The 12,024-nt window shown below is 38.4% G+C and overlaps 1 protein-coding gene across 1 annotated transcript in view; it reads left to right on the forward strand.

Moving 5' to 3' along the window:
- Window positions 1–2,733: 2,733 nt before the first annotated feature.
- clpb (ClpB family mitochondrial disaggregase) overlaps window positions 2,734–12,024 on the forward strand; it is a 33,322-nt gene continuing 24,031 nt past the window's right edge. Inside the window, exons 1-3 of the mRNA XM_015003656.2 lie at window positions 2,734–3,387; window positions 3,541–3,592; window positions 7,046–7,132. Of these exons, the coding sequence (XP_014859142.1) occupies window positions 2,931–3,387; window positions 3,541–3,592; window positions 7,046–7,132 (596 nt within the window). The 5' untranslated portion in view covers window positions 2,734–2,930. The remainder of the gene's footprint in view (window positions 3,388–3,540; window positions 3,593–7,045; window positions 7,133–12,024) is intronic.

A 12,024-nucleotide genomic window follows, 5' to 3' on the forward strand; every position in this document is an offset into this window, starting at 1 on the left:
AAATGCTTCAGGTCAAAGCTAAACAGTTACAGTGTTGGCACTTTAACTCTTGTTGTTAGCTTAGTTTGGAAAGCATTTTCTTTTCTGAAAACTTTTTATTCGGTCTGGAAAGTTGCTTGTTTGTTTGTTTTTTAATGCATGAAGCTCAGCCTCACTTCTGAAGTGGTGCTTAAGCTGCTTTCCGAAGCACATATGGAATTTGATATTATCTGCAAGGTTAATTGGCCATAAAAAGCAGCTTTATTTTTTGTTTGTTTGTTTGTTTTCTGACTTCACGTCCATTTGAATGCTGTTTCAGTTAAGCAACAACTTAATTTAGCTTGTCCAATTAAACTCATATGTAGTAGACAACATTTTAGAGAAATGCAAGACCAAAATTAGCCGTAGCCTATATCATTTGCTTTTTAACTTTGGAAAAGCCTGCCCCCTGTTGGCTTCTCTGGGAAGGATTTCACTGTTTCTATGGAGTACAATTAAAGTATTTAAATGTATTACAATGTAGTAGTTTGTCTTTTATGTCTTTATTTACTATTTTTATTCAGTTGCGTTACTATAAATCTTTTTTATACACCCCTTTTCTGTCTCCATGGAATTTTAATGCTGTGCCACCAAATATTGCTAATTTTGCAAAAGACTGCAGTGTTTTGCTAAATTGTGTGGTTTATTTTTGTCTTCAGTCTGCCTAACCAAAAGTTGTTTAGAGTCACAGAAGCTACATAGGCCTACCCCTTAATTTTTTTTAACCTATATTTACAATATCTATTAGATTTTTTTTTCAGTATTTTTAAATGAAAGAAAAACTATTTCATTTATATATATATATATATATATATATATATATATATATATATATATATATATATATATATAATTTTTGGGTAAAGGAATTAAAAATTGGAGGGTCTGAAGAGCCACTTGTGGCTCCAGAGCTGCAGGTTGCAGTCCACTGGACCAGACAATTGAGGAAAGTTTAAAGTTAAAAACAGGGTTTCTTTTAATAAATATTCTGTGACATCGCCTGTGTTTCCTATTGGACCTCTAACATTTTGTGAGATAGGTCTTTTAAATATCAATCTGCTAGAATTATCTGCCAGACAGTTTAGGTTTTAATGACAGATATCCATTTTCTTTTGAAGATTTTATTGAAAAACTTTTCCTTAAAGATCCTTCATCCTACAAAGTTCATAGTTTACTCAATACTTCCACTGCTTTGTGAGAATTGCATAAAACCACAGTGCCTGTCATATAATGTCAGTTGCTCATGCCAATTCAGTTTTTCTAATTGTAGAACCAAATGCACGAATGTAATAATGGCCATTAACTACACCTGCCAACTGCTCAGATAAGCTCTTTTCAGGAACACGCTGTTTTGGCTCACAGGGACAGCCTTTTGCAGAAGCTGATCTATTCAGTAGTGGGAATGCAGAGTGTCATAACAGATGTGTTTGCTGGAGGGAATGAATGTCAAGTATCCATGACGGCAAACCCACACTGACACATCTGAAAGGTGCCTGCAGATTTATGCTGGCAGAGTATGTTGTTCTCGATGATTCATGTCTGCTGAGGGACAGTAAGTCTACTGCCAGCACACAATTTAGAACATTATACTCCACAGAAGGAAGTCCACTGAGGCTTATATTCTGAGGCAAAAGATATGTGTGCTTAGTTGGAGAGGGCTAGGTTTAGATGCCCACCAGTGTAACCTGGGATATCTAAAAGAAATCTCTGCATGACTTGTTTCTGATTAATTGTATCTGTATTGTGCTTTCATAGTAAATTCATTAGAGCGTTTTAATGCACAGCAGAATCAAATCAAATCTGTGACAGGAAGCAATCAGATAAGAAAGCACGTTGATGCTATTTCAATCAGATCATAATAATAGGAAGTGCCTAAGATATACCGCATTTCCTCTTAAGTTTGAGCTTTAGCTCAGTCATCTTTGCATATGGTATTGTGATCCACCGTTTTTCACAGAAGCTTTTTTTAAAAAACAAATTCCATAAAACTTGATAGTCATTTTGATTGTTCTAATAAACATAAATTGTGATGTACAAACTTTATTGTTTATAACGTTTATCTTGCAGGTTTGTGAAGGGGCTGGTGCTTATCTGCAGTGGTCATGGGTGAGGGGTAGCGTACAGCCTGGACAGGTCACCGGTCCATCACCAGGTAACGCAGAGATGCACCTTAACAATTGTAATTTGGCGCCATCTGGTGGTGTTCGTACTCAACGTTCACTGTACTGTAATACAAAATTGTTCATTTCAGTTTTTAAAAAAAAGGAGCACTCGCATAAGGTAATTGAAGTGAGTCCTTAAAATCAAAACAAATATGTCTCTGTTCCATCTGTCTCTTTAGGTCAAAGAATATACAGTTTTAAAGATGCCATAGAATGTAGGAACGTATTTTTTTTATTATTTTAATGAGTAACATTAATTTAAGACTTGCCCATACATAACAAAAATAAATGAATGTTCGAAATATTTAACTCTAAATACAGTTTTAGCTATTAAAAAGTCATTAACACACACAGTTGATTATTTTTTCCATCCCATTAATGTAATTCAGATTTATCCATGCCTAAAACATTTCCCCTCCAAAGTGGATAGTCCACTACGCAAAACTAAAACATAAAAAAATGTTCAGAGACCAAGCAGGGCTCCCTATGGTAACATTTCATTCAGACCGCCGCTTTGCTACTTTTCTGGAAGAACTACATTTCCCAGAATGCACAACATCCAGTGACGTAAAGGCTAGGATGAGGTGAAACGGCTATTTTCGGCTTACTACCTGACTGTAAGCAGAAGAACGGTGGCAGCTACACCTGAACCAACGCGGCGTTTTTCAACTCAGAGTGTCAAACTAATTACGGGTCGCTCTCTCACTGAGGGTTTCATCTACCTCATAATTTTTGGGTGAGTTTATCGCCATGTTATCATCCGTTCCTACCAGGCTGCTGACGCGAAGGTCGCGCAGCCTGTCACCGTGCGGTCGCGTGCTCCAGACCAGCGCCAGTGGAGCCACAGGTCAATGTTTCCGCGAAACACAGGCGGAGACCAACCGAAACCCCATCGTATCCACGTCCCGTGTATCCAGGAGGGGGATTTTGTCTGAAGAGACTGCTGTTACCAGCGTGAACCCATCGGTGCAGTACCACCACCTCGCCCCAAGATGGCTGTCAAACCTGGAGAACCGCCGTAGCTCCTGGGCGGCTCTGGCCAGTAGAGGGCGCCAAAATAACCAGTATTGGGAGGACAGCAGGCAGAGTGGTGGGAGTGAGAGCCGGGGTACAGGTGGGGATGCCAGCCAAGCAGGACTGGCCTCAGCTGGTGTGCTGTCAGCCGCAGCAGTGGCCTTCTGCCTCAGGAAAGACTCCGATAACAAAGGTACACACGCGTTAAGCTGTCGTGTTCTCAATACTGCACATAAGTACACTGAAAAGTTTAAAAATATTGTAGAAATACAATTAACTGCAATAACTGGTCATACACACTCTCTACTGTGTACTAATGTTATTGTTTTGCTTTTGAAATGACCAGATGATTCTCTTCTTGAGGCAGCAAGAACCAATAATGCACAGGATGTGTCAAGGTACAGCACAAGTTCACACACAAACACTCACCTGCTTTATTGTACATTAATAAGTCATTAGCATTATTTCAGCTACTGGTAGCAAAATATACAAATTTGTCTCAGAATCTTAGACAATATTAAGAGAATTTTCCATTTATTTGTCTTTCTTAAATTAGTGTTTCATAAAGTCTCTTGTTATAGTTTACATCTTGGAAAAGGTCTTTGTGACAGCATCATACAACCACTGAAAACTACGCTCACGCTATCACTTGGATCCTTCACGGGATGTTTTATTTCAACAAAATAAATGATAAGCTGTATTTCAGCTATTGGTATAAAATATAGCTGTAAAATCATGTTGAATTGGAAACTATTACTACTAATAATAAATCAATAATTGTTTGGTGTAACTTTGTAAAACTACAATAATCTTGAGCCATTACTAATATCACTTCTTGTTTATAGGTGGTAATTCATATGTTTTTTTTTTTTATTTTCACCTCAAATTTGCAACCTAAACTAACAGATTTGTTTAAAAATATATGATTTCTCCCCTTCTTTGTGTTTTTTTTGCCTCAATTACACAATCTTTTAAGATTGTTGAGTGATATCTTCTATACAGCTATGTCGTGATACTTTTTAACATCAGTGAATCCCAAAAGTATAATTTCTTCAGAATTTATTTGAATCACATGAAATGTTAGCATTTCTCGAGCTGAACAAGTAAAAAATTGAGGGATTTTTTTTTTGTTCTGAATAGCTTTCTCAAACCTCTGTTCATGTTCTTTGTACATCAAACTCATTAATTAATAAAACTGTTTTGTCACTTTCACATTCAAAGGTTTTACATCAGTAAATAGCATTTGCTTCGTTGCTTCTTCTTTTTTGTAGGGAAAACATAATAAGACATAATTGCTTTGCAACATTTCTTTTGATGGGAAAGTGATTTTTAATTTCACCAGGAATTTCAAACATATAATTTCACTTCCCCTTTTTGAATTCTGAACATGCTCATTGGATGTGATCTTTGGAGTGCAACGTAATGTCTTTCCCACATTCAGCCTGTATGGTCACAAATAAAATGCTGTGTGGACAGTTTCCAGAACAGTCAGGATCATCTACTGTTGTCAAAGCCGATTCTAAGCTATTCTTCAGTTGCAGAGCTATGACAAACCACCAGGTGGCAGAGTAGGACCATCTGTTTCTGCAGGAAATGTTCTTAGGATGGATCTCAAACTTTAGGGTTTTTTCCTCTTACTTTTGTGAAAAGTAGTGTGTTGTAATGCATTATGAAAACATTTTTATAGATCTTAGTCAGATTTATTTTGCAGAAAATTACTTTAAAATACCATTTATAAGATACCAAAAATAATAACTAATGCACTTTTTAAATTTGCTGGTCATGTTAATCTGACTTCCTATCATTTATTCATTTATACATTATATTCATATAAGGATACTATAAATGTTTATCTTAGAGCTGGCTGTGTGTGTTCTGATTCTGGTTGGTATCTAAATCCCCGTATCTGAGTGTGTGCATAATGTGTGTCTCCACTTTCAGGCTTGGGTTACCTGTCCACATGTGGCAGATGGTGTAGGTGAGAGTGCAGGGAGTCAGCCATTCAGCAGGTCACAGATGTGTTAAGTGCTTTGGTTGAGTTATCAGAAGTGGTGGAGTGTCAGGGTGTGTCTACTGAGAGGCACTCTTTCAAATCGAGGTCTGCTTTTTTAAAGGCTTTTAAAAATTCATCACTGCATAAAGGTTTGTTCCTTAACTTACTTAACTCCATAGTTACAAAAATACATTTTGCATACAGACATTTTAAATACAATTTGTGCTGATGGAAAAAAATATTCCCTTTTACATATATTTTGATGTTTGTTTACTCTTGGAATTATTGCCTCTATTTGGACTGTGTAGTTACAGAACTAAAAGGTAGGTTCTGGTAAGACACATGCAACATGATTCTTCAGCAGTAGCTTAACTCGATGCAACATTTAATGGAAGATGTTCCTGTGCAGTCTGGAAAAGTATTGAATTTGAGTATTTTCCAGATCTGGATGAATATGGATAAAGTCCATATGTCCATCCATCTGTGCCTCCATACATCTACGCTTTATCTTCACAGTAATGTTGGCATACTTTTATGGTAAAGTAGGCTTAAATAGGCCTGATGACTAGAACATTTGACTTTGAGAAAGTCTGGTATTTTGATCTGAAAAATCGATTGAAACCTTTTCATCATTGGTGTCAAAATCCAGTCCTTGAGGGCCGGTCTCATGTAACTCTTAAATGTCTCGGCTTCAACACACCTGAGTGAATTAATGAGGTCATTAGTAGAACTAAAGAGTTTGACTGCATGCAGAGGAGGTAATTCAACCATTTGATTCAGGTGTGTTGAACTAGACACATCTAAAAGTTGGAGGACACGGCCGAGTGGCCTGCTGATTGACACCCCTACTTCAGTTTGACTTGGTATATTTTTAGTGAGATCGAATTTATTGATATTTACTGTAGATTTCAGTTGGATCACAAAGTACAATTTCTGAAATATGGGAAAATAAAATGGCAAATGGATTGAATTTATATAGAGCCTTTACCAGTTGTACATTCGACTCAAAGTGATTTACACTACAGTGACTGTCACACTAACCAACATGCACACATTATTACACCGACTGGTAGGCAACCTAGGGTTAAGTGGGTTACCTACTGACACATCAATACATGAGAGCAGAAAGCTGGAATCAAGTTTACAACCTTCCAATTGCAAGACAACCACTCTACCACTGAGCTACAGTTGTGCATAGTAATACCAATTAGGCTTCAAGAAGTCCAATTTATCTAAAGTAGATTTTGGTCCAGTGCCGTATTCTTTTTTCAGTGAGATTAAATTGTTTTAGCTTGCCATCCTGGCTCCGCCTTTAACTTTTAAGATCTGTGCATTTTGGCTGGAGCCAATCTGCAGCTGCAGCATCAACCATTAGATCTGTATCCTAACCCTGCTACCTCATGCAGAACAGGCAGTGAAAACGGAGCCAGAGCGAATCGGAGCTGAGTGCAGACCAGAAAGAGGCCACCGTGTTGACTGTAAACACCGACACTGCCTGTCTGATCGGCACGAGACGAGACAGAAGGATTCCTTACACAGTCACATCCAGGGGGACAGTGGCACCGCAGCACCTGATGGTGTACCCTGAGGCTAAACCACCCCCAAACACACACACCTGGTCTGGTCATAGATACATTAACTCGTCAAGACTGGGATAAGAGTGTCTTATGAACAGACCGTCTTTATTACGGCATTTCGCCTTACTTTATTCTTATTTTTATATTTTTCTCTTCAAATCTTTTAGTACGTGTTAAAATTGGAAGAGTTTGTGTTGTGTTTTGCTGTGTCTACTCCCATCTGCAATCTTCTGTCATGGATAATATGACTGTAAAATAAAACGTTGTTTTTTTCCCCTCAGGCTAATAAAAGAAGGCGTGGATCCAAATCATCGTCACCGGCTGGGATGGACCGCTCTCATGGTGGCTGCAATGAACAGACAGCACAGGTCAGTGACTGTTTCTGCCATCTTTCGCTCCTGAATAAGTTGCGTGTTTTAAACTTCTGACTCGCCTCCTTTTGTTTGCACACGTAAGAGTGATGTAGTGGTTTAGAGTAAGACAGCTGCCAGTGTTGGTGACAGTGCGAACATATGTCATCCGTGTTCCTGCTGCAGTTCTTACTGTTACATCTTCAGGAGTGCAAAGTGCAACTTCCAGACTGACAGACGGCATTTACCCGTACCCCCATCCTGCTCCCCTGCAAATTAAATTAGCCTCCTGGCCCACAGAAGACACATAACACAGAGAGGGGCTGAGGTTAAGGCCGGGCCAAATCCAATTTAACCAGACTTTCTTTCTTTCGTTCTTTGCTCCATCAGGACTCTGAGGTCACTTTACTGGTTAAAGGGTCTCCATGAGAGAGAAGCATTATGCGGAATCTGAATATGAAAATAGCTGCAAAGGGACTTGCTTTGATGGACAATAGTAACAAGTTTTATTTTCCTTGATTTGAGATTCAGAAACATTTGAAACAAAACATTTTTCATGGTTTCTAACATATTTAAAATAACTAATCAGATGACACACTTTGGCTGTTATAAGTGGAAGCACATATTTAAAAAAATATACATATTGTAGTAGTGGGACTTGATAAACATGTTAGTCGAGTTAATTGCAGGGTTTGTAATCAAAACCGTATACTGAGAAACATTTTCCATTCAGAAATTCCTTTTGCTGTTAAATTATTGAATAAATAGACATATGAGCTCATAAATACTTGTTTTGTTTTTTAGTTATTTGACCATCAGATTGATGCAAAGTGCTATTAAAAACATTCAGTTTTCAAGTGTTTTAGGAACCCCAGATCATTTATAGAGCTTCTTTGAAAAAAATACATTAGAAATGTAGACTGTGGTTGCTGACATTATTTTTTTTGGGGGGTGCAGGGGGTCTGTGCTTTCTACAACATGTTTTGAATTTATATTTTAGGCTCGAATAGCTTTTGGTAATAGGCCAACTCCTTTCTGCGTACAACAATAGCCTTTTCCAACATCCCATCAGATCGTCTTTTAAAGCAAAAATTGGCAGAAAAAGAACTAAATTCACAAAAAAAGGCAACTTTGTCATCCATTGCTGTTTTTTGTGGATATCACTTTTGCGTCAGATTTATGCGTTTACCAGATACAAGCAGATGCATAAAAACTTTGTATGAAACAGAGAGAAAATGCAAATGAGTTTAAAAAAAATTAAAGTAATTAATCAAAATTAACATATTAAAGTCCCAGACTTTGTTTCCTGTCCTGCTGCAACATCTATCTGTCTGCCCATTCATCAGTTTGTACATCATCCATCCCTCCACCCATCCACCTCTCCTTTTATTCTAGAGAAGACAGAATTTTGAGGTGAAAAATGTGTTTGTGCCCTGTATTCAGATCTCTTGTGCTGGCTGTTTGTATCTGGATAACATATTGATTGTGTGTCACTTTGTGTTTAATGACGCGACTCTTGGTGTGTCAAATATTTTTGGATACAAATTTGATTGTCTGCGTCTCTCCACCCAATGTCTGTGTGTCACTGTAGGTTCTGTGTTTGCGTGTGTGTTTGTGTTATGAGCGCTATAACTCAGCAAGACAGACACTCCTCTGTGTTTAATCCAGGCCTCCAACCCCCCAGTGTGCCGTCACTGCTGCAGGGAAGACAGAACATTGGTCCTCGCGCATCACTCATATCGAACACACAGACACCCACACACACTTTATGTGCACTCACATAACAGCCACACATAAGCAAGGAAACAAGGGGAGGTTATACCAAATATCTTACAGGCCAACTGCCTATTACTCAGCCACACACAACTTTATTTGCAGCTGTTAAGTGAAAACACTAGAAACATTAGTCATGAACAAGGTCTTGCCTGTAGCCAGAATGTCAGTTTTTATCGCATTCTTGAGTTACTCTGTTCTTCACTTGCAATGTTGTTGTTTTTCTGGACTTGAAGTGGTTTTTGGAGCTAAATATTTCCAGGATTTCACCACTTAACTCTCCCAGTTAAAATGTTGGAGTGGGTAGTATCCAAAATGCAGCCTTACTTGTATCCAAGGGTTTGGGCGTGGCTTTTGGAGGGAGTTATGGAGGAGTTAAGGGTAAGACATCGGCTGTGGGGGGTGTGTGTGTTTGCTTAGCTTTGATGTAGAATTAAATCGGGGAGGCGTATGGCCTGAACCTCTGTTTGCACTCTTTAACACACAATACACATCTCCATCTCCCTTTCTCTTCCTCCATCCCTCCCTCACTGCATTCACGTGCACAATAAGGGCTTAGCCAAGTGTAACGCCTGTTGACCATTCCAACCTGCCGGCCAAATGACTGGCTGGGTGGGAGTGGGAGAGAAACGAAGCAGAGGAGTAGGGGAATGAGTGTATGAGTGGGCTTGTGAGAATAGAGAGGGATTATGGTTTTGGGACTAAGTTTTGGTCTCTATAAAACTTAAGCTTTTGGGAAAATGTCTGGCTTTGTCACATAATCATATACCGTATTTTGAACATAATTTCAGACGTGTCTCCCAGTGTCTAACTTTTAAAGGAACATAACGCTGCACTATTTAAGGGTTATGACTTAAGATTGTTTGGAAATTATACTAATGTCATATTAAGCAGATACTTCTGGAATTGTTTTATTTAAAGCTCAATTTTTCTTAACTGATTTTAGAAGAAAAGTTGCGTCTTCTTGAATTCTTATGGGTTTTACAATTTTTAAAACAGGCGATGTGTTTGACTAATTCTGCTTGTAATTTACAGATAAACATACTCAGATTTAGTCAACTGTCTGTCTGATGTGATGCTGTGAATGGCTGGATGTGCTTCGTTGTTTGCTGAAATTTAGTAACAAATACTAATCAAGTGCAGAGAAACATCTCTCTGACCCCAGGTTCGAATTGGGTGAGGGCGGGGTCAAGTGAGGTCCAGCTTCTGGTCCAGGTGGTTTGAGACATGGATGGTCAGTTCAGCTCCGGTGTCTGGTTATAGAACAAGGAAGGCAGAAGTCTTTGTTTCCCGTCTTCCCTCCGGGGCTGGATAAAGCACAAACACCAGCCCTCGTGTCTGGCTGCCCCTCACCTGGCCACAGAGCTCAGGGAGAGAATATTAGGTGCAACAGGACTTTACACCTAACTTCTTGATTTTTGAGTAACGATGGATCATCACAATGAACCACAACTACCAAGTAGCACTGCAATGCGCGAGCAATCCATCTCTCGTTTCTTTCCAACAAAATGAAAAAATAAAACCACAAACGCAGCATAAGTGACTTGCTAAGCTTTGCCAGTCAGTCATTGCATGGACATTTTATTGAACAGCCTTGTGTACACTAGAGGCTAATAAAATACTCATTCTTACATTGGCTTTGACTGCACTGCTAAATCAAACATAACATTTAAAAGAATAAGGTTGGTAGATAATTTACCTTTTATATGAGGTTCTGTCCTTTTAACATTGCAGTTAAACCTAATTAACCTTTTCATGTCTTTAGTTTGGGCTCAAATTAGAGCTGTAACTCCTCTCCTGACTGTCTGAAATAAACTTAGACACTTGATCATCAGTTGATTAGTAAAACTATAAACTGCTTTTAAAAGCTCATTAGTTTTAGTACTGTCCTGCTTAATTAAATCGCCATCCCTTTTTTCTCTTTAGCATTGTTTTCTTCCTTTTATTCCCTCCTCATCCTTCTCTGGAGTTTTCCTCTCTTTATCTTCCCCTGTGTTTACATTTCTTATACCATTAAACCTTTTCAGACCATCTCCTCTCTTCACACAGCCCTGCCCACCCTGGTGTGACCAAACTTAGTTTGAAATTGTGTCAAAAGGCGTCTTCCATGTGTTTGTAGAAGTGCTTGCAAGGATGAGAGACGCCCTCTGTAGGTCATTCTCCCCATCCCCACCCCAAGCAACATTGATACAGTAACAAAAGGAGACCCCTGATAGTTTTTATAAGCCTTTTGCCAAGTCAAATGCAAAGACCTATCCAAAAGGTTCACCCCCTTTTACTCTGCATGTTTCATTTGTTCTTCTGTTTTAGTACAAATCACCAGAAGTACCCATGATCCAGATTTTATGAAAAAAAAACAACAACAACAAAAGATTAAGCTTGAAAGCAGATAATTCTTCCAGAACGTTTGTGTATTTAAAGTCATTGTAAACCTAAATTTCAATGCCATCATAATCTAAAGAGGTGTGGTAGACTGGTTGATTAGAGAGAAATATTAAAATTTTCATGGGTTTAGGCCTAAGTTTTTTAAATAATATTTGGTAGATATTTTAAATATAGAACTTAATAAAATGATAAAAATCCATACGGTGTAAAAGTCACACAATTAGGTTTAGGGTCGTCTCTTATTACTAAGCATCTACTTCTTTTTTGTTATATGGTCTAAATAAATTCTGCACTATTTTGCAGAAGAACCCCGAGGCCGTATTCATAAACATGTCCAAAGTTGAATTACATTTTAAGGTTTGTTACTTGGTCTTAGTCAAAACTTTAGTGTCAATTATTGTGTAAATCATCCATCCATTGTCCGTTCTTCCTTCCTTTCTTGCTTTGTTCCTTACATTTTCTATATTCAAAGTCTTACTGCGGTAGAATAGTCAAATTTTATATTAACACCTAACAAATTTGAGTTGTGTGTAGGAAGCTGCAGCTTTACACAATCATGGCTGCAGCAACACACATTCAGGGGTGGTGTTTTTAGCCACCACCCCACTCATGCTGTGAACCCTGTCAGCACACATTGAGAATATTTTTGTTTTTGTGTGCTCATGCGTAAATATGTGTGTCTCAGGGTCAAAGCCAGTGCCCACGTTCATGGTAAAGAATAAAAGTGAGCTTAGATGGAGAGACGGTACCTG

This window comes from Poecilia mexicana, unplaced genomic scaffold (genome assembly GCF_051168715.1).
Source record: "Poecilia mexicana isolate PSO_F unplaced genomic scaffold, ASM5116871v1 scaffold_13, whole genome shotgun sequence".
Classification (NCBI taxonomy): domain Eukaryota; kingdom Metazoa; phylum Chordata; class Actinopteri; order Cyprinodontiformes; family Poeciliidae; genus Poecilia; species Poecilia mexicana.